The sequence below is a fragment of the Neofelis nebulosa genome, chromosome 2 (assembly GCF_028018385.1).
Source record: "Neofelis nebulosa isolate mNeoNeb1 chromosome 2, mNeoNeb1.pri, whole genome shotgun sequence".
Classification (NCBI taxonomy): Eukaryota; Metazoa; Chordata; class Mammalia; order Carnivora; family Felidae; genus Neofelis; species Neofelis nebulosa.
This window is the reverse complement of record NC_080783.1, coordinates 165,549,599-165,573,471: the sequence shown is the minus strand read 5'-3', so window position 1 is coordinate 165,573,471 and position 23,873 is coordinate 165,549,599. Positions and strand designations below refer to the sequence as shown.

Genomic DNA, 23,873 nt, shown 5'->3' with positions numbered 1-23,873 from the left:
CCAGTGTATATGAATCTATGCTTTAATTCAAAAATTGTTTTTATAATGAGGAAAAAATCATCACTACTTTCATTTGTCTTATACATTCTGCATTTCCTCCATGCACATTCTGAGGTTTTTCAGGAGATAACAGCTAATCTGTACATCCCCCACCCCTAGTTCTTAGAAAATAAGAAATAAGATTCTGAGTCAATAAAAGAGCTATTTTTGAGTAATAAAAGATTGTTAGTTGCTGTACTTTATTGTATTTAGAACTGTTAAGTTTATTCTAGTGAAACTGACTTTATTTCTTTCAGTTAAGAGTTTAATATTAAAACTAGCCATCCTTCATTTTCTCTCCTAGAAAGGCTTCAACGCCACACACACACACACACACACACTCTTTACCTTCAAAATCAAAGGCTGGTATATCTGTTGGAGAAGTACACAGGTTGCCAGGATATAAAATTTCAGAACTATCTCCAATTTCACCAAATATGAGGTCAAATTATTGCCAATGATAGAATAGAAACATATGGTGAAAACTGCATCCCATGTTTTCACATACTCAAGAATATTGGTTCTGAAGGTATTTGCACTTTCCTTCCTTATCAAATTTTCCCTTTATATTAGGTTAAAATTTTTTAGCCAGTGTGTACAATCAGAACCCTAATCTCGTAACTAAACAATAGTTTAATAAGACTCACCAATTGTTCACAATTTTGTTTGGTTCATGTGTGCCCAAAACAACTGAAAGAATACAGGACTATGTTTTTGCTAAGATCTCTTCTAAGTGCTATAATTCTAGGTAATTCTAATAATAATTGTTAATATTTATAGAATGCTTCTTCTAGGCTAGATACTGCTAAGCACTACATATGCATTGTTCAGTTTAATTCTCACAACAATCCTAAAAGAGAGATACTATTATAATCTTTATCTTATGGATAAGGAAAGTAGAACTTAGAGCAGTTAAGTAATTTGTCTGAGGTTACATAGTAAATAGCATGGTAAAATTCAAACCTGACTTCAAATTCATGTCATTGAAATTTTTTAAAGTTTGTTTATTTATTTATTTATGTATTTATTTATGTATTTATTTATTTATTTATAGCAAGCAAGAGCAAGCAAGAACATGAGTGGGGTAGGGGCAGAGAAAGAGGGAGAGGGAGTGAGAGAGAATTCCAGGCAGGCTCCATACTGTCAGTGCAGAGCCAGATGCAGGGGTTGAACTCAGGAATAGTGAGATCATGACCTGAGCCAAAATCAAGAGTGAGACACTTAACCGAATGAGCCACCCAGGCACCCCATGTTACTAAATTGTTACACCAATTTTATAATCTCAATTGCATGCACACTAGCTCAGATGAAAAATTACTGTCTTTATAGTATTTATATATTTAATATCAATAAATACAAAAACAAAATTAAATTGTTACAAAACCCACAATAATTTTTATCTCAATATGCATAGAATTCACATTATTATACATCTTTAAACAGGAAGTTTTAGCATATAAACACCTTAGAAAAAGATCTAATTTGGTCCTATAATCTTACAGCTAAGGTTTCTGGGCAAAAGATATATAGTTGCCATTTTCTATTCAAGTTTTTAATAAAAAATCTCAAATGAAACACTGTCATTTTAGAGTACAACATTACATTGATAAATCAAAAGTCATTGAACAATAAGTGTTTATGACATCCTAGATACTCTGTACATTTTTACACTTGAATGGATATTAAATAATCTTAGAGTAAAATATGGAAGAAAAACTGCCTCAAGTTTGTGTTAAGTCAGTAAAGCAGAAATATGGATAACCCTGTATTAAGATGAAAAGCATTTATAATCTGCATTTTCTTCCAGTGAAATAATAAAGCCAATGTGCCACCAGCTTGGTATTTACTTGTTTATAAACAGTGTTTAGGGACTGATTCTCAAAGTTGGGTAAATATTGGTATCATCTAGAAAGTTTGAAAATACTGATGCCTATATATCATCCCTTAAAATTTGGATGTAACTGATATAAGGTAGAGCCTGAGCATGTATTATTTTAAAACTTTCCAGGTGATTCTAATATGTAACAGTTTGAAAAACACTAGCTGAGAGAACTGTTACATAACTAAAGAGCTCAGTATTCAGCTGAAGGACTCCTTCAGAGTGTGTATTGTTATTTTAAGTATCTGATAGGTGTCTCCCTTGATTAGAAAATAAATACTTTCAAGAAAGACATTTTGTTTTATTCATCTTAGTCTCTCCATAACTGGAATAATAAAAGGCACATAGTAGTTGCTAAATAAATATATTTTGAATGAATACATGATTGCTTTATATTTCTTTTACACCACTATCTTCCAGTAGATACATGAACATAAGAATGCAAGATATTTATTGAAAAATTGAATGACTGAAGCACTTGGGATAAATGTTTAAAGCCAACTGAAGACTTACATGTACATATTTTAAAAACACACATATATAAATAGATCAAAAGTAGAAAAAGAGTATACAAAAGAGTGCAGCATTTAACAGTAGAGAATTCACTGAGTTTTCCAATATTCTTCACATTCTTATTCTTAGAAATAAAAGTATCCCTAAATAACTTGTACTTTAACTAATATTCATAAGCACATGTGCAGATAAGTTAATTTCTTTTAAAAACAGAATTATAGCTTAATCTTGATAAACATGTCAGGTTTCAAAATTCAAGTAAATAAAATTTTAGCACACACCGTAATAGCTTTTCCAGATGTTGTATCAAAAAAAAAAAAATTGTTTCTGGTTAAAGTATCTGGTATTGCTTTTCTTATTTGCTCACAGTTGAGACTCACTACTTTCTTAGCAGTCTTACACTGATAAAAAATTACTTTGGTACCATACATGTGTTTTATTTAGAAAAACCTTATTAATAAATAGACTTCCTTTTTTAGTAGCTAAATTCTTAAGTATGGCTTCATTCACCAAAGTTCTACAAGTATTACATAATTTTTAATACAGTTAGTATCTTAGACTACGAAACTTTGTTTTTTTTAAAATTAGCATTGGTTGTTTGATTGTAGGTTTGTCACCAAAAAGTACTGCTTCGCTCTCCGTGGTTGGAAATCTTTTCTGATATATCAAGGGATATTCCTTCTGAAACTTAAAAATGAGGTGAGGAATTAGAGAGTATTTAACATTATTATCCTAGCTGAAGCCAATGTTCAACATTTTATAAGAATTCAGTGACTTTCTCAAAGATGTATTTCAGAAATGAGTATCTTTTCAATTTATCCTTGCCTCTCCCTCTGCTTTCTCATATATGAAAGGTGTAAGTAAGATTTCTTAGATCCCAGTTAGCATTAATATACAAGGATTCTCTTCTGATGTGTTTTCCTCCTAAATTCTAGATGTTCTTCCTTTCCATTGGTAAAGCCTATGAAGGCCAGAATGATCTAGTATACTTCATATTTGAGTATCTCAGACCTGGAATTAAACTTGCCAGCATCATGTTACTACTGGATTTTGGTAGAGATAAAAATTGTAAATGGTAATAATGAGTCACCAAAAGCTATGTATTACAATCAAATTTTATAATTGTTTTTTCAGGGCAATCTAAGTTATAATCATTGGAAGTAAAGGAAGAGTTATCTGTTATTATTATTGTTATTATTTAAATTTAGTAAGAGTATATTTATATTTATAAAGAGTAAAACCAGGAATGTAGGTTACATTTACATAAACACCTATATATACAATATCTAAAATCCAAAATAATGAGAAATTAGATTCTAAATGTTGCTAAATAACAATCAGCAACAGCATATTTAAAAAGATTTATGTGATTGAGAACTTATGCATTCTCTTACCTGTTTTAGTTTTTTCCTTTTCTCCTTTAGAGGCAAACTCTTGTTTTTAATAATATTCTCTAAAAGTTCTGCAATTGCAGCTTGTGAGGTAGACACTTTTTGTTCATCAAACTCCTGAGCACTAATCTGCTTACAGTATGAATATGTTGGCAAAGGAACAATCAGTCCATCTCCAGGATTTTTAATCTGTTTTGAACAAAATGATATAGTCCAAGTCTATTAATTCTGTTCATGTTCCTGTTTGCTAAGTGTTCTTTTGATGGGATTTAGCATGTATTCATTCGCCACCAAACGTTCAACATTTAAAAAAAAAAAAAAACTGTTATGCAATAGAGTAGTGATAAATCCCAGGATCTACATCCCAGACCCACAACCTACTAGCTTTGTAACCTTCAGCAAGTTATTTAACTTCTCTTGGTCTGTTTCCTCACCTGTAAAATGGGGATTACATGAGATAATGTATACAAAAGGCTTAGAACAGAATAAGTATTAAATAAGGCAGCCATCCATCATCATTGCTATTAACCATGTATTTTATTCTTTTAACTACAAAACAATAAAAATCAAAGTAATATTTGAAAAGTTTTATTTATTTTGTGAGACAGGGAGGGAGAGAGAGAGTGTGTGTGGGCAGGGTGGTGCAGAGAGAGAGAGATGGAGAGAGGGAGAGAGGTGGGGGGCGGGGAGAGAGAGAGAGCGAGAGAGAGAGAATTCCAAGCAGGCTCTATACTGTCAGCGGAGAGCCCGACACAGGGCTTGAACTCATGAACCACGAGATCATGACCTGAGCTGAAATCAATAGACGCTTAACTGACCGAGCCACCCAGGTGCTCCAAAGTGATGTTTTAATTCACTTTATTTTTTTTATTTTTTTATTTTTTAAATTTTTTTCAACGTTTATTTATTTTTGGGACAGAGAGAGACAGAGCATGAACGGGGGAGGCGCAGAGACAGAGGGAGACACAGAATCGGAAACAGGCTCCAGGCTCCGAGCCATCAGCCCAGAGCCTGACGCGGGGCTCGAACTCACGGACCGCGAGATCGTGACCTGGCTGAAGTCGGACGCCCAACCGACTGCGCCACCCAGGCGCCCCTAACTTACTTTAAAATATTAATGTTTTGGGGCGCCTGGGTGGCTCAGTCGGTTAAGCGTCCCCGACTTCGGCTCAGGTCACGATCTCGCGGTATGCGAGTTCGAGCCCTGCGTCGGGCTCTGTGCTGACTGCTCAGAGCCTGGAGCCTGTTTCAGATTCTGTGTCTCCCTCTCTCTCTGCCCCTCCCCCGTTCATGCTCTGTCTCTCTCTGTCTCAAAAATAAATAAACGTTTCAAAAAAAAAATTTAAAATATTAATGTTTTGATGTAGTGAGAGTATTCATATACTGTTTTTGAGGTGTAGGAGCATGGGAAGATACTATAACATCTGCTCATAAAGGAAGGAAATTATAGGGATAATTATGTTAAGCAAGGGCAATATTAGAATGGTATGTATGGGAAGAAACATGAATATATGTGCTGGGCTGCCAAAGAGTGAATATAATAGACATCTGTTGTTTTGGTTACTCAGTATTCCTTCTCTCCTTCTTTTAATAGTTTCTTCCCGTTCCACCTCCACTATCCTCACCTTTTTTGAAGAACAGATTCTCCTCTAATCTATGGAGAGCCAATCAGAGCATGGCCCTGTCTCCAACGCACTCACCCTCAACCATCTAAAAGATGTGTATTTAGCCTGAATGGGGCCAATCAGAGTCCATGTGAAGAACTTTTCAAACTGGTAGGTGAAGGGATAGTTCTTTTTTCCTTTGGATTAAAAATGTTAAGTCGGGGCGCCTGGGTGGCGCAGTCGGTTAAGCGGCCGACTTCAGCCAGGTCACGATCTCGCGTCTGTGAGTTCGAGCCCCGCGTCGGGCTCTGTGCTGACAGCTCGGAGCCTGGAGCCTGTTTCCAATTCTGTGTCTCCCTCTCTCTCTGCCCCTCCCCCGTTCATGCTCTGTGTCTCTCTGTCCCAAAAATAAATAAAAAACATTGAAAAAAAAAAAATTAAAAAAAAAAAAAAAAATGTTAAGTCTGTGATTTAAGAACTTTAATCAGACTTATGGATCCCCCATCATGTGAAGGAGCCTTTTGTCAAATACAGGACCAAAGTGGAAATAAGAGATGAAGGAAACAGTTTTATTGCTATTTGAGTCTCCAAATTCTGTCTACATTCCTGACTTTTAGAGGTTATTTACGTGAGCTGATAAAGTCTTCCCTTTTCATTAGGCTAGTTTGAGATGAATTTGCCACTTGGAACTGACTAATGCAGACAATTTTAAGATTTACAATACATACATAGCCCTTTTTTAAGTAGTCAAGATGTTTATCCACTGCAGTCTGTAAGTAAGAGGGTACTTGAAGAATTTCCTGGTGATGATCCATTAAGAAAGAAACTAATCTTGCAGCAAGAAGCTCATCAAGATCCACCTCTTCAGCACAGCATAGCACACACCGAGAAAAAGTATGTATCATCTAGAAACAAAAGATGTGAATTTAAAAATTTAAGGTATTATATAAATAAGAGTATCAGTAGTTTCTGGGTATCATGCTAAAGTACTGAGACAAAGCGATAAGCAGACTTCAGCTTACAAATGAGGACAATTAATTACATTAGAAAGGTAAGAACTTAAAGTACTTGTTAAGTATTTCCTTAATATAATTCTAAAGGATTATAAAAGGCTTAGTTTTTTCTTTAATTTTGTCACAATTGTATCAGTAAATATCATGGGTTCTATTGGTATCATATAGATATGTTACTTAGAGAATGTTAAAGAATAATGACTTATTACATTAAATTAATCTCATAAAACACAAGCCAGGAGAATACATAATATAGAAACTTAGTGGTTATAAAGTTGGTACCATTTAGCTTTTGAAATTCTGGAAAATAGTTTTTAATTATTTTGTCAGACTTTAAAGACAATACATGTATGGTTCAATTCCATCATAAGGAGTCTTCAAATTCTGGGATAAGTTTTGTGTTTCATAACTCATTTACTCTCAATCATATCCATATTACCCACTAAGTATTAGACACACGTAAACAGACACCTCATTCTAAAATAATTACAGTTATAAGAATTCTATTTTAAGAATTTTGTACATAATAGACAATGAACATATTTATTGAATTGAAATATTTTTGGTTTTATTCCTACATGTCAGTCATGTTTTCTTTTCTCCTTCCAAGACTCAGTCCTTAGCTTTTTAGTCTTCTTTCTTAGTTTTGTAGAGTTCATTTACCCTCAAAGCTTCAATTACTACCTCCCTCCAAACAATCTGCCTTCTGCCCTGATCTTCACCAGGCTCACATTTCTAACAGTCTGTTGGATAAACTTCACTTGAATGTCCTGTATAAACTCAAACTCAAAAAGCATAAAACTGAAATTGTCTCCTTTCTACTCATGTCTCTCAAAATATATTCCTCTACAAACTTCTCTATGCTTTTTAATGGTGTCACAATTATGCAAGAATAATTCTTCTTCTGTAGTTTGGGTCTATCATTGTTAAAGAACTGTCCTTAATGAGTAGAAGAATAGAACTCAACTCTAGATTCCTTGCTATAAGAAGATCATTTGAAGTTGCACTGAGGAAGTGGCAGCTCTTGAAGAGAGAGAAGATACTATTTTAAGAGTTCATTTCCAATCAATAGCTGTATAAAATGCCTCTACCCTCATCCTCTTATGGAGCCTGAGACTGCTTCACAGTAGTCTGTCCCAATTTCTTACCCACAGTGACATGCTATCCTGATTCACATAATTCATCAAATACAACTTTCCCACTACCATAATATTCCCATCAATTCTCTAGAGTTATAGTGCCCTTACGCTTTTAACTGTGCCTACTATCTCCTCTTCCTTCCCACCAAACAGCATTGGCATAAGGCAATGGAATGTGGTCTGATGGTCTAGGTCAATCACTACAAAGTGATATGAATGAAGAGGTAAAGTGCTCAGACAAGATAAAGGTCAGGATATGAAAGTACAACATACTGGGCACAAAGGATTAATGCACCAACATTCTGCTACTAGGAAAGATATTTTTAAGAGCCTTTCTACCCCAAGAATCTAGGATTTTGAGACTAGGACATCATTCAAGTAGTACTTTTAGGTGATTTGCTTTTCTTTTTATAGTTTATGAACCAAGGCTTATTCTTTCCTTAAGAAATCAACTTACCAGTGATCTTGTACCCATTGCATCATGAAGTTGGGGCATATCAACGTTTTGACTCATTCGAGAAATCATGCGCATTAAAAGTTGCAGCTTTCTACGATTTGGTGGGGGAAGTAACAAACAACATAACTGTAGTGCATCGATGGCAACCCTCTCTAAATGAGGTTGCAGCAAACCTGGAAGGCAAAATTATACCCCACCCCCGAAAAAAATCATCAATGACACTAGTTGCTTTCATATTATGCACATATACAGTTACATAAAGAATACAGTTATATAAATATTAAAACAATATTTTAGTATCTAATTTCTTATAACTGTCCCTAGAAATTTCCACATTCCTCAAAAGCATGGTAAGATGCTCATTTTCTTCATAACCTATTTGAGTACTAATATCCTTCACTTACTACAAATAAAGTGACTCAGAATAAGTTAAAATGAAGTAAAAGAAAATAAGTGTTTTATATAAGTAGAATAAATCTTGGTTATGCCATGACAAGAATCTTTTACGATAAAAACTTTTCCTTTTGGAAGAAAAATATAAAGCAGTTTCAGAGAAGAAAAGACAGGTAAGCAAAACAGTTAGTAAGCACTAAAAGTTAATATTACATGCATTGAAAGCATCAACCTTACTTTGTGTGCCAGTCAATACAGAAGAAGCTGGAGGTAAAGAATTTTCTGAAAGTTCTATTGTACTTTTGCAGAGTCTTTTATTGATTGTGGTACTAGACTCTCCGAGTTCATTTTCCATAGCTGTTTGTATACTTGTGCTGAGATGTCCAAGATTTGGTTTCATGATAATTTCAGCCACTGGCATATTGATATAACTATTACTTCTTGTACTACTTCTTAAAAGTAAACTCTGAGATCTACAAGGCTGTTTTGACTTGCATTTCCCAATACATAACTCCTCTTGGTCTTGAACAGTCAAAGTAGAGGTTCTCTTAAAACCAACACAGAGTGGTTTTTGAGTACTTTCCTCTGAATGAAGATTCATTAGGGATTCCTGTTTGGTCTTAGACTCTAAAAACTGCTTATTATTTTGTCCTTCTCTATTCACAACAGATTGATGGAAGACATTGGAGACCTCTTTACTTGAACTCCCTGGTAAGTCTACAATTCCTTCTAAAGAATAGCATCTTGATTTGACGTTAGAGGATAGAACATGCATACTACTTAAGCCTATTAAATTATGACAACTTCCTCCCATTATGTCATTAGCACTGGCTCTTCTATTTTTAAAATTAACTAGCTGCATTTTCTTAGCACATTTTTCTTGAAATCCTTGATCACTTATCTGCAGTCTCTTAGTAGTATCTGATTCTTCTTTGTTTTTGTCTTTATGAAGCAGACTGAGAAGAAGACACTCAGTTGATTTGAAGGAATTCAAATTGTTTAAGCGAAGGATTTTTGAAGACTGTGGATCATCTTGGATTTTATGTATCCCACTGGGTCTATCTGAAACTGTGACGTAGCCACAAACAACTACCAGGAAATGAAACAAAAATTAAGATGCAACTGTGTGACAGTGGACAAAAATAAAACAAAAACAATAGTAAAGTTAAAAAAAATAAAGCATTACTATAGTATATATTGTTAGTATAGTACAACAGCAGTTGCTTAATTCGGAAGCCACTTAAATAGGACACATGCAACATTCAGTTACAAAGTGCAAGACTGAGTAGAGGTTTTCCAACTTGTGATATAAATCACTTAAAAATCTTTTCAACAATCTAATTAAAGGAATTGAGTCAAATACATTAAAAAATCACTGGCTTTGTCTACAAGTATTAGAAAGCCCTTAATTATAAGACAACTAACTGTACTATAATAAAACTTACACATTTGGTCTTTGTCTCTAGTAACTGGTATAGTGATCCTAAAACGTTTAGAATTTCCAGAGAGGGCGTCTTTTGTTATCCATAGTACACCTACTGGAGAACATCTGAGTTTATGGTAATGAGGTGACTTAGGGCTGAACTTGCTTAGGTTGGAGCTTTCAATCTACCTCAGACCTCCCTGAATGACAGGAGGATGTGGACTGAAGACTCAGCAAAATCACCAATAACTGATGATTTAATCAATCATGCCTATGTAACTAAGCCTCAGTTAAAACTATGAAGTAACAAGGCCAACAGAGCATACAGGTTGGTGAACACATTGACATGATTGGGAGGGTGGAATCCCTGGAGAGGGCATGAAAGCTGTGTACAACCCTTACTTCTTCCACATAGCTGTTTCTGACTTGTATCTTTTATAAAACCTGGTACTCATTAAATAAAGCAGTTTCCAGAGTTCTGTGAGTTGTAGTCAATTATTAAACCCAAGGAAGGTTGAAGGGACACCCAAACTGGTAGTTAGGGCAGAAATGCGAGTGAGTAAGCCTGAGGACCTCATCTGTAGGTGGTACCTGAAGTGTGAGGGCAGTCTTGTGGAACTGAGCCCTTAATCTGTGGAGTCTGCATAACTTTGGGTGGTTAGTATCAGAATTTAAGGAATTTGTCCTTCACTTGTAGGGTCTGGTCTAACTCTGGGTAGTCAGTGTCAGAAATGAATTGAATTGTAGTACACCCGATTGATGTGAATAACTGGTGTCAGAATGATATATTTGAATTACTGGAAGACAACATAACGGGAACCATAGTATTCCCAAACTGTAAAATAATTTATAGCTTGCCATCTTCATATTTACCTACACTTTGAGATCTTTTAAATTATGGGAAACTTGAAAATGTTAATAAATTTACATAATAAGTAAAAACTCATACATACCCAAAATGCTTACAAATAATTCATAATATTCAAAGGTAAGCAGAGGTTCAGGGAGATCTAGAAAATAATCTGCTATTGTTCTGAATACATCTCGTTCAAATCCAACATAAGTTGGATTATTCATATTACTTCTTGGCCCTAAAAGATAGAAGGCCAAAAAAATTGGTAAAATATATTTTATTTAAAAAAACTTTTTTAACATTTATTCTTTTATTTTTTTTCTTTTTTGAGAGTGAGAGAGACAGAGCATGAGTGGGAGAGGGGCAGAGAGAGAGGGAGACACAGAATCCGAAACAAGCTCCAGGCTCTGAGCTGTCAGCACAGGGCCCGACGCGGGGCTTGAACTCATGGACTGCAAGATCATGACCTGAGCTGAAGTTGGACACTCAACTGACTGAACCACCCAGGCACCCCAATATATTTTATTTTAAATAAAAATTTAGATGTACTTATAAAAAGTGTCAAAAAGTTCTCCATGATGGAGCAAAGTTTAACAAATTCTGTCACAGTTCAAACATTTCAAAGAATTGTGCACATCACATCTCATTCTTTCTCATTATGTTTTCATTACAAATCACTGCGAATAGGGGCACCTGGGTGGCTCAGTTGGTTGGGCATTCATCCGAGTCTGGATTTCGGCTCGGATTGAGCCTCCTTGTGTGGCTCTGCTCCTCTGCTGCACCCATGTGCTCTCTCTCTCAAAATAAATAAATAAACTCTAAAAAAAAAAATCACTGCAAGTAACTACTAGCATTTTGTCTTAATACTTATTTACCTAAAAACTGTATATAAGGCAACATTTGAAATATATTTTAAAGCAGTAAGGTTATTTAATGAGATTTTATTGCAATTCATTTTACAAAACAAAGAATGTGTAGATAATGAAAATAATTCTTCCAAATTATCTTTTGTAAATTTACATTTTCATGAATAAATTTTGTCTGACATGAAGCATACCCTTAATGAGTTTAAATAATATCTTTACATTGCCATTTCATTAGCTTAATGTTCTTTTTTTAAATTTTTATTTTTTATTTTTTTAGAGAGAGCAGGGGAGAGTGGCAGAGGGGAAGAGAGAGAGACTCTTAAGCAGGATCCATGCTCAGTGCAGAGCCCGACGCAGAGCTGATCCCACAAACCTGGGATCCTGAGGTGAGCCAAAATCAAGGGTTGGACACTCAACTGACTGAGCCACCTAGGCGCCCCTAGCTTAACGTTCTTCAAAGAATCATGCCTGCTCATTAGTTTTTTACTCAGAAATAAGATCTGACTTCATATTACAGATGAGGAAACTGAAGGTTAGAGTAACTTGCCTAAGATGAAAAAAACCATTGGTGGCAAAGCTAGAATTAGAACTTAGAGCACTTAAAGCAAGACTCAGAGCTTTGAGGTCTAACAACATTTGAAGTGTGCTCCATGGACTACATAATCAGACTCACTCAATGTGCCTGTTAAAAATATGTAAGTTCCTCTGTACAAACCAGAATTTATGGAGGTGAAGCTAAGAATTACTGACTTAGAAATGTTTGCTGCTGGCTCACTAATTTAGTAGTTTCCAAATGCTGAGTGTGGGAATCTTCACTAATAAGAAGCTTTTGAGGCATGTTTAGTCCAACTGGAATGAACCTACCTAATGAATCATCTAAATCAGAATCTTTGGCTAGTCTCCCTAGTGACTGTAATATGCACTCAGGTTTGAGAGTCACTATTTTATCTTTCAAGTTAAAATCTTTCTCTTCCCAAACCCAAATAATTTTACTTTTCTGCCAGCAAACTTTTGTATGGTCATAATGTGAGCACACACACTGAAAAAGGATTGAAGAAAACAATCACACACATTTAACAGCTTAAAGGCTAATATGGGTTTTATGTAGAGCAAAATAAAAATCTTTTAAAAAATTATTGTTAAAGTTTTAAGTTTATCTATTTGTTTTTGAGAGAGAACGTGAGCAGGGGAGGGACAGAGAGAGAGAATCCTATGCAGGCTCCACACTCAGCATGGAGCCTGACATGGGGCTCGATCTGTGAGATCATGACTTGAGCTGAAATCAAGAGTCAGATGCTTAAGGAGGATATAAAATATATTCTTAATATGTAGAATAAAAAAATGTGATAATCATTAGAAAATTTTCTAAGAACATACTCTTATTAGAATTAAAAATACAAAATTTATAGTTAGTGTATCTAGGTTTGAATACATATATCTTTATGTATCAGTAGAAGACTTTCAAAAGACTTACTTTCTCTTCTAAAAAAAAGCTGGGGATAGTATATTAATCACTCATTCCTATATGTCACAGGATTACTGTAGGGGATTGAATAATAACTAAAAGTCTAAATGCTACCTCTAGCTAGATATATTGTTAAACTGGAATCCAGTAAATTATATCTTTGCTATCATTTAGGTATAACATGGACTGGTAAGAAAGGGAAAAAAAAAATCTCTAAACATGGGGTATTTGAGAAATTCCTGAAAATATAAGCATTGGGTTGCTAACCATGAGCCAAAGTATAAGATAGAAGGGCAGTTAGGTGGGGGAAGGCAGAAAGAGAAACTCACAAATCAAGCTTATGATTAAGATCTTTACACCTCAGTTTGATAAATAAAATCTTTCTATAACTTACATTATTTACTTTATTGCTATTTATTCTGTTATTTTGTCATATTGACACCCAGTGGACAACAAGGGAATATGTACCTATCTTGAACATTATTAATAAAATACTCATTTCATAAGAACTAGAAAAAATCCTTTTATAAAAAAATTATTAAAATATAATTTAACTTTTAATGATTTAGAAGCACATATTTCTGCATATTTTTAAAACTGATTTTTAGGGGCACCTGGGTGGCTCAGTCGGTTAAGCATTCGACTTCAGCTTAGGTCATGATCTCACGGTTTGTGAGTTTGAGCCCTGCATCGGGCTCTGTGCTGACAGCTCAGAGCCTGGAGCCTGCTTTGGATTGTGTCCCCCCCACCCCTGCTTGCGCTCGCTCTCTCTTCCAAAAATGAATAAACATTAAAAAAACTTTTTTTAAAATAAAAAAACTGATTTTTAAAGCAATTAGGGCTTTGTACTTGAGCCAGTGTCTCAAATTATAAAAATTAATTATCACTGCTCACTATTGAAAACGTTTTTTTCCATTTACTGATTAGTGACAGATCATTTTTTTTATAAACATAAAAGTTCCATTAATGTATCTTACGGAGTACAAGCATGTCATGAAGCAGCTCAGTGTTGACGCTGTGTACAATGGCAAGGGGAATGAAGTAGATTTAATGTGACTTCATTTCTTTTTTTTTTTTTTTTTAATGTATTTTATTTTATTTTTGGGAGAGAGAGAGAGACAGAGCATGAACGGGGGAGGGGCAGAGAGAGAGGGAGACACAGAATCGGAAACAGGTTCCAGGCTCCGAGCCATCAGCCCAGAGCCTGACGCGGGGCTGGAACTCACGGACCGCGAGATCGTGACCTGGCTGAAGTCGGACGCTTAACCGACTGCGCCACCCAGGTGCCCCGAATGTGACTTCATTTCTGATTGAACTTTTCCACTTTATAAGAGCTATTACTTAAAAGTTGCTATTTGAACTCTATAGGCCTCACTAAGGCAACTGGTGTAAGTTATACCTAAAATCCTTTGATATCCACTAGCCTGTGATTTTATGATTTATGAAAACTGAGCTACAAATGATGAACTTAAATTATGAAATCACCGTCTGCATAGAAAAAGTTATGGACTTTATAATGCATTCCACATGCAAGGAAATGCGATCAGATCTACTAGATTGTCATTCAAACTTCAAAAGAAATGGCATACTTTATCAGGATTTCTATACATTGTTTTCAAAATTTCCTTAGCTCTTATTAAATAGTATAAATATATATTTTATATAAATATATTTTATAAATAAATATATATATATATACATACACATTTTGTTTGTTTAACTTACAATTTGCCAGGCACTTCATGGCAGATAATACCCAGTGAGGAAGGTCATCTATACAAAAAAAAATTTTATATTGTTCAATAATATCACCTAATTTCCATGATACTATATTTAAAACTTTACGCTTATTATATATAATTACATACACACATATATATGTATATATGCATATGTATGTATATTACCAGGATTAATAATTATTATATGTTTAATAAGACATAAGGTGAAGACAATATTTTAAAATACAAGTTTAAAAGTCATAGAGATCTTGAGTTTGATTCTTTCCAGAATACATAAAACAATTACCCCCAAATTGAGGATATTTTGGTGGAGGGGTTCATAAATAGTTAATGTTCATACTTGTCCACTGCCACCATGTTTTCTTTATCTTAATTTCCATTCTGATTATAGGTATGCTATTTGAATATTATTGATTTGAGTGAGACCTATGATTGAAATGATATATCTGAATATTAGTGTGCTTTTAGTGAGGCTTGCTTAAAATCTTTCATTTGCTACTAACTGAAGTATGCTGCATAAAATCGAACTGTTTTTTGACACCAACACAAAAACCACATATACACTTAACTTGAAGAGTTTATGGTTATAAAGAATAGAAAGTTTGAATAAGAGAATATACTGGTAAGTATGTGATTTTAGGTAATTTAAGATGGGAGTGGTACAAAGCCATATGCATATGCAACATAACTTAAGTTTTTGCTTTTTGTTCCTACAATTCAAACTTTAAAGTTCTTGCCAACACAAAGAAACTCAAGTGATACATACCAGTTAATTCTACAGGCAATAATTGATTATAAAAAATGAGTCAACATTTTGAGATTTATTGATACATTTCTTTTTTTTTTTTTTTTTTTCAACGTTTTTTATTTATTTTTGGGACAGAGAGAGACAGAGCATGAACGGGGGAGGGGCAGAGAGAGAGGGAGACACAGAATCGGAAACAGGCTCCAGGCTCCGAGCCATCGGCCCAGAGCCTGACGCGGGGCTCGAACTCACAGACCGCGAGATCGTGACCTGGCTGAAGTCGGACGCTTAACCGACTGCGCCACCCAGGCGCCCCATTGATACATTTCTTAAAATGTTAAGTTTTAAATGTATGCAGCTGGCTTGAATATATCATTGATTTTTCCATCTTATATCTAAAATCAATACATTATATATATATAAATATATATAATAAACCAGTGATCTTTAAAATACTGGTCTTGAGACTTTGGTCTTGAGGGTTTTGCATATGTCTTGACTTGTGTAAATTTATATATAACTGCTCATGTAAGCTCCAAGAAGCCATGGACCATTTTTCTCTTGTTCATCACTAAATCTTTAGTATAATGCCTGGTACATTGTAGGCCCTCAATAAAATGTAGTTAATCAATAGTTTTAATTATATTTTAATACCTTTTGGATGTTTAACCTTGCCATTTAAAAAAAATCATGCATAAATACCATGAGAGGCTAAAATAATAGTACCAATAATATTCACTTAAATGATTACTAAAGCACTTATGATGATAATCTCCCCTTAATACTCTTTCAGTTAAAGTATTCTACTTTCTACATTTTTAGTCTCTCTACACCCCCACAATAGCTGCAACCTATGTTAGCAAGTTTAAAAGAGTCCAACTTCTTTTATTGATACCAACCTGATTTGTCTTGTAGTATAACTATTCCATGTTTACTTGTATTGGTCATGTTGTACGTTATGTATTGAGGAACTACTTGATTTGGATTTATGACTTCTTCTAGGGATGACACACCTAAAATGGTTTGCAGGCTAAACAGAAGAAAAAATACAAACTTCTTTTTTCTACATAAAATAAGTGGAATGGGATAAATATTAAAGAGTATGAATGGCAAACAAAGCCATCAGAATATTTTTCTTAAGCCAAACTGATAAAGGTTATAGTTAGTATCCACTTTCAAATATACTTACCTTAGTAACCTTGTAATGATTCCAATACAGACCCTGAACTATAGCTATATATAACTTCGACTCAAAGAAAAAACAAATCATACTGAAAACATTCTATTTCAACTGTACTAGAAGTTCAAGAGCACTTATTAAGAAATACAAATACAGGTTAAATTCTAAGCTTTAAGAACTAATCTGTTTTTTTGCATTTGTAGATCTTGATAAAAATGTCAAATTAACATTCTAGAACACTTTGGAACGTGGTTAGAGCTTAGTTTTAGCTTACTAGATCAGAATAATATATCTCCAAACTTCTTCAATATCTTCTGGGCTTATTTCTCTATTATCAACTGAGTTTTCTTGATCTTCATTGATTATTACATGGTTCATTTTCTCTATATTTTCCTGGAAAAAAAATTACTTTGGTTTAACATGCTATGCTCAAATTAAGGAAATATTGAACTGACACAATTCCTAATATTTAGTAATTCTACTAATAAACAGTCCACTGTGAAGCTGTAAGTTTAAGTGTCACCTGAAGGAATAAGGTTAACATATGGCAATAAAGCTTTTTGGTTTTGTAGCTGCCCCTACCACTCTCAAATCAATTTAAAACAAAACATGTTTAAGTTATACAAATACTGTTTCAGGTGTGTCTTACTACCATTTTTATTATTGTTCCTATGGGTTCTATTGTTCTACGGTAAAACATATACACATATTTTTGGAATATAATGTAGGTTAAGAGACTTTAGTATTGGCTTCAAATATTAAAGAACTATCTATCTACTTTTAATGTTTTATAATTAAGTACATGGTAATAATATTTAAACTAGTGATTAGTAAAAAGGATGTTTTACCTGAGAGAAACGTAATCCAGATTTTTTAGGAGTTCTACGAGATAAATTTCGTAATTTAAAAATGCTATCTTTTTCTTTGGAAAAGTTCTCTATGCTGTTTTTTCTCAATTCTGGATGCCTTCGTGGAAAACTTTTAAGCGGAGAATTTGCAGGAAATCTGGTTTAAGAATAATATGCAATTAAATAATGTAAGATCAGAAACAAAGTTTTAGTGTCTGTTTATCTTTTAAAAATCACAAAAGAACTGAATTTATTTATATTATTTATATTACCAAGGAAGGAAGATTCTACATAAATTGATTTTCCCATTAAACCTTTAAAAAACATTTTAATGGTTTCCTACTTTTTTACTATATTGTATGTATTTTAACTTTATATCTGAATAAGTAAGAGTTATTGGGATCAATTCTGTTGAAGAAAAAAATAGTTCCATTTTCTAAATTTCTTTGACAAGCTATCTAATTTATATATATTTTCTGATCTTCGTCTGACTGTTCTTTTTCTAATTTCCAGAGCTTGGTCTCTGTTATTCCTTTTGACTATAATGCTTTCCCCCCCCTCCAGTATAATAAAAAATATTTCAAAGATACAAGAAAGTATGGAAAATAATGTAAACAACATCCAGATATGTAATCATCAAACATCAAACAATACAATATTTAACATTTTACTCAAGACTTCATTATTAAAAAAAAAAAAAAGACTTCATGATTTTTTTTTGTTAATCAAATTCTTTGCTTATTCTATTTCTTTCTCTTTCTGAGGGAAGCCATTAACTTGCAGTTAGTGTGTTTCTTTCTTATTCATGTTTTTATACTTTTAATAAGTATACATAAACAACATATGGTTTGGCTTTTTTTCTCTATGGCATTTATATATTAATATATAAGATATATGTATAATGTATAAAATAAAATATGCGTAAGTTTTTAGTGACCTCAGAAGTTCTTATTCCATGATCCTAAAAATATTTTCTTACACCAAGTTCCCATGTACAGTTGACCTTTGAACATGGGTTTGAACTGTGCAGCACACTTAAACACATTTTTTGTATATACAGTACGGTATTATAAATGTATTCTCTCTTATGATTTTCTTTTTTTTTTTTTTAATTTTTTTTTAACATTTATTTATTTTTGAGACAGAGAGAGAGAGAGAGCATGAACAGGGGAGACACAGAATCAGAAACAGGCTCCAGGCTCTGAGCTGTCAGCACAGAGCCCGATGCGGGGCTTGAACCCATGGACCGCGAGATCATGACCTGAGCCGAAGTCAGATGCTTAACCGACTGAGCCACCCAGGCGCCCCTAATTTTCTTAATAACATTTACTTTTCTCTAGCTTACTTTAATGTAACAATACAGTATATAATACATTTAACATACAAAATGTGTGTTAATTATTTATGTTATTGATAGGGCTTCTGGTCAACAGTAGGCTATCACTAGTTTTTGGTGAGTCAAAAGTTGTATGTGGATTTTTGACCATGCAGGGGAGGGGGTTGGTGCCCCTAAGCTGTGTTATTCAAGGATCAACTGTATGTATAGTTTTGTTTTTTCAGTACTTAATTATTTAAATTTAAGCCCAGATATTGGGTAGGGAAATTCTCTCCTCCTTGTTCTTCAAAATTGCCTTGGACTTTTATATTACTAAAAAAACTTTAGAACCTGCTTGTCAAATTCTATAAAAAATTATATAGGGGTTTTGAATGAAATTGCATTTAATTTATATATATATATCAATTTGGGGAGAAATGACTTATTTATGATACTAAGTCTTCTTTCTTTAAAAATGTTTATTTATCTTTGAGAGAGAGCTGATACACATGAGTGAGGAGGGGCAGAGAGAGAGGCAGACAGAGAACCCCAAGCAGGCTCTGTGCCATCTATGCCCTTAGCACAGAGCCCAACATGACTGGAACTCACAAACTGTGAGATCATGACCTTAGGTGAAATCAAGAATCCAACGCTTAACCAACTGAGCCACCCAGGCGCTCTGGATACTAAGTCTTCTGATTCATCAACAGGATATCCTTCTTCACTTATTACCTTTAAAACAATTATATAATTTTCTCCAGTAAAGTCTGACACATTTTTGGTAAAGTTTATTTTTAAGTATACTTTATAAATTTGCTAACATTATAAAACACTTAGAGGCAGAGAGACTAGTTGAAGAGTTATGCAGAATTCTGGGTAAGAGAGAAAAATGGTTTAACAAAATGAACTATCAGAGTGAAGGGAGGAGTAGATCAGAGAACTGCTAAAGTGGTATAACAGAGATGGTCTGTTAATTAAATCATATTTAAAGGGGAGAAAAAGGAAAAGAATCAAAACAACTATAGGGAAGACAGTTAAGTATGGAGTAAGAAGATAAAATTTGGGTTTAGACATGATAGTGATTTTTCTATATGTTCTATCTGGAGTGCCTAATGGGCAAAAATAGGTCTGAAGCTCAGGGATATATTTGGGTTGGAAGTTTGAAAGTTATAAGGAAAGTAGGTGAAGACATGGCAAGAGATTGCCCAGGGAGACAGTGAAGTAAAGACAAGTCTAGGACCTTTAGAACCAGTAACAGCTAAAGGATGAATAATAGCAAAGGAGCTCACCAAGTGCCTGAGCAGTAGTTAAGACAGTCAGGATTTGTAGAGTGCTATACAAATGGAACTACTCACATGTTTGTTACTGCAATTTACTTGTACAACATAAATCATCTTTGATACACAAGAATCAACTACTAAGACACTTCATTTGAAAAGTACTAATTTTGTAGAGAGAAAAAACATGGATATTAGAATCCAAAGACCTAGTTTAATGATATATAACACAGAACACTGCACATGAGAGAAAAAGCAATGGTGCTGGCCTAAGGGAGTCAGAAAGGCTCCACAGAGGAGGCTGCAATAGAATTGACAGGAGAGCAAATGTATTTACTAATCTGACAATGTCTACAGTGTTTCAAGGTAGAAGAACATATTTCAGATAGATATAACAAGATTTACTGAAGCATGGTCTCAGCTTCCTCATCTGTAAAAAGAAGTTAATACCTAACCTGCTTAGCTAGTCCAGGGATTAAGAAAACATGGAAATCATACAGCAGGTCTTCTGATATATGGTAAATCCTTAAAAAATATTCTCTTTAACCTATAGTATATTTCTTCTGTTATTTATTATATAAAGTTTGCTATTATTTCTTTTATCACATGTATTCTTAGGTTATATGAGATTATGTTACTTGGAGGCAAGGACCTGTGAGAATTTGTCTTATAATTCTTGAATCTATGAAACTAAAGGTTAATAATGACCTATCCTTGAAATGTTACAGATTTCAGAATATGCAGAAGTGATATCTCATTCTTTCCTCCCAATAGTTATTTTATTATATATACTATCTAACATTTTAAAAGTTTTAATTGTGTAGCAATTAACTTTAAATTCTAAGTGGTTTTAATTACACTAAGAGCAGTAACAGTTTTATAAAGAAAACATGTTTTTTCTGAAAAAGCTGCAATTTTAGTAAAAGTATTATAGAAGTGGAGTTAAATTATATTGTTAAGTAATTCAGTTTTGTAGTTATTTATCTGTTCAGTACCTGAATAGCTGACTGTTGTCATCAAGATTTTCTGATCCCCATCTGCCTTTGATATCTTCAATTACATGATTCTTAAGAAATTTTCTTAACAATTGGATTGTCTGTTGCCTTGTAACTTCAGGACCAAAATTATTATTATTTCTTAATAGGTCATAAAGCCAGTCCACTGCTTCTCCTGCTGTAAAACAATTGCCATATTTTTTAAAGTGTTGCCTGTGTTTTCTTAGAGGCATTCCTGCTCGAAAAGATGTTGTAATTTCATTCCACTGCAAAAAGAAAATATTAAAAAAAGAAATTAAACATTGTGCTGATTCAGAACAAATGAGACAAAGAGCATTATTTTATTCATATCTGATTACATCATAATTCGTGAAGAAATCATTGATCTTATTTACTGTAGAAAATTTTATATATCATACTGATTTCTCTTTATTAATTCTGGCATTGTAATAATATGTCTTTGTAATAGTGTAAAAGCACTTATTGGCTGGTTGGCTTATTTAGGAAACCTAGAAATAATGAAGAACTGTAATGAACTTGCTTCTTAACCTTCAACAGAGAAAGTGCCCTTTTTTTTTTTTTTTAATTTTAACTAATACTAGTAAAATGCTGGTAACATTTGTGTCAGACACTGCTCTACATTCATTACTTCACTTTCATTCTCACAATTCTATGAATAGGTACTATTATTATCCCGTTTTCATATAAGGAATATGAAGCACAGAGAGACTGATAATTTGACCAAGGTCACAGAACTAAGTGATGAACTCAGGCATTCAAACCCAGGTTTGATTTATTCTACAACTTGCAGTAATAACTACCAAGCTGGCCAAACAAAGTTGATGGCAGGCAGTAGTTTTACTGGTAAAATACCTTTAATGTTGCAATATCTTATATATTTATTATAGTATTTTTTAAACGTTTATCTTTGAGAGAGACACACACACACACACACACACACAGAGAACGTGCGTTGGAGTACAGGAGAGGGGCAGAGAGAGAGGGAGACACAGAATCCCAAGCAGGCCTCCAGCTGTCAGTGCAGAGCCTGAGGAAGGACTCAAACTCAGCAACTGGGAGATTCTGACCTGAGCAGAAATCAAGAGTCCAACGCTTAACCACTGAGCCACCCAGGCGCTCCAATATTTACTATAGTGTTTCTTATGTAAAGATTCCAATAGTGAACACAGAACAGATGAGGCAAATTAAGTAAGCTTTAAGTCCACTATATATTTAATAACACTGATATACCTATGTTTTAAAAAGATACTCATATTTTCTAAACTGTCCTCAACCCACACTTTCAAGGTTTGTGGCGGCTAGAACAGCGGAGAACTAAGGTGGTGGTGGTGGTGTAAAATGAACACATCACTTTTTAATTGAAAAATCCTCCATTAGAGGCCAAGAAATCTGACTTGTAACCCCAACTGTGTGGCACCACAACACAAAACCTAAGAGTTGAAAACACAATAACCGTATTCTTTTCTTCCCACCACACCTCCCCATTTCACACATTTATTTACTCAGGAAACACTGAGCTGTAGCCTATCCATAGGATCTATACATCACAACACACGTTCACATGCAGTATCCTCTCAGGATATCCTTAAGGTAGATAGGCATCATTAGCCCTACTTTCCCAATGTGGAAACTGAGGCTCACAGCGGTTAAGTCACTCTCCTAATGTCTCCTACCCCGTGGCGCTGTATTCTCTTGGTTTGAAAATTTAAGTGCACAAAGACTGCACAAATCCAGTGACTACCAACAGTGGTTCCTGACGAGTATCTTAAACACTCTGGGTTTAGTTTTTAAATGGGCAGCTGTTACCTAGTGCTATTCAGTCGGTAGATCCTGCATTAAATTCTACAGGCCCCGCAAAAAGAAGCTGTCACATTCGGACTGTCCCCATTCTGACACTCCAGAGTAATGGAACTCTGAATTTTTTTTTGTATCCAGATGGGGGGAGAAAATCAGACGTGGGGAACGGCTAAAATCATAATATTCTCTGATGTTCCAGGGCAAGCTGACAACTGCAGGCACCGTTGTCGCCCAAACAAGGCCAGAGTATGATGCGCCATCCCGGGGACGAGACCCTTTGGACAAACGGCTCACAGGGAGGGACACAGCCCCGACCTCCAGGTAAGGGGGAGAGGGGTGTCCCGCAAGGGTTTCTAGATACCGGTTTATTCCCCGCCCCCCTCCCCGGACGTCTCAGAAAACCAAACCCAAACCAGGTTCTGGGACCCGTCTGTCCGCCCCAGGCAAAACTCCGAACGCTCTCACGTAAAGTCGGTGGCGGCCACGGCTGCGGTTGGCCGGTCTAGTCGTTCTGCGCTGTCTTACCAGCTTGGTGGCCCTATAAGGTCCGGGAGGCACACTCCGACTCTCCATTCCGCCCGCCGGGCCCGGAGGTCTGTCAGCGCTCAGCGCGGTGCATGGCGGCCTTAGGCGACTCTAGGGCTTTGGGGGCCCCGACGGCGGCTGGCTGGGAACAACCGTCCGCCGCGCCGCGGATTTGAATAGCGCAGAGGGCTGCGCTGATTGGTCGCGGCCCTGAGTCACGTGGCGCGCCGCCGGGATCCGGCTGCGGTTGGCTTGCACAGTGGAGCCTCTCAGGGCTGGGGCGCTGGCGGTGGATGGCTGGCGCCCGCGAGTCAGCGCGGGGGCCGGGCCCGTGGGACGGGCTCCGGGCTTCACCCGGCTGCCCTGGAGCTGCTTCTCCCTCTTGCGGTTGCA

The 23,873-nt window shown here is 35.1% G+C and overlaps 1 protein-coding gene and 1 long non-coding RNA gene across 5 annotated transcripts in view; one reads left to right on the top strand and one right to left on the bottom strand.

The window, feature by feature from the left end:
- LOC131504580 (uncharacterized) overlaps positions 1–10,326 on the top strand; it is a 29,819-nt gene extending 19,493 nt beyond the window's left edge. For 2 of the 3 annotated variants that reach the window (XR_009258067.1, XR_009258068.1), the window contains 4 exons: positions 3,040–3,130; positions 5,417–5,597; positions 9,098–9,139; positions 9,381–10,326. This is a non-coding gene — a long non-coding RNA (uncharacterized LOC131504580). The remainder of the gene's footprint in view (positions 1–3,039; positions 3,131–5,416; positions 5,598–9,097; positions 9,140–9,380) is intronic. The other variant, XR_009258066.1, reaches the window with a different exon arrangement.
- On the bottom strand, positions 1,362–23,646 carry DEPDC1 (DEP domain containing 1). 2 transcript variants are annotated; one of them, XM_058717015.1, is made up of 12 exons: positions 23,481–23,646; positions 21,138–21,403; positions 17,551–17,707; positions 16,977–17,095; positions 16,422–16,552; positions 14,761–14,808; positions 10,805–10,942; positions 8,666–9,517; positions 8,036–8,208; positions 6,155–6,331; positions 3,826–4,011; positions 1,362–3,118 (listed from the first exon to the last, which is right to left on the bottom strand). In XM_058717015.1, exons 1-12 carry the CDS (start codon positions 23,526–23,528, stop codon positions 2,978–2,980), a joined length of 2,436 nt encoding a protein of 811 aa, XP_058572998.1. In that variant the 5' UTR covers positions 23,529–23,646; the 3' UTR covers positions 1,362–2,977. The 2 variants fall into 2 exon arrangements, with proteins under 2 accessions (XP_058572998.1, XP_058572999.1); XM_058717016.1 differs by lacking the exon at positions 8,666–9,517 and having other exon boundaries at positions 23,481–23,645.
- Positions 23,647–23,873: the final 227 nt, after the last annotated feature.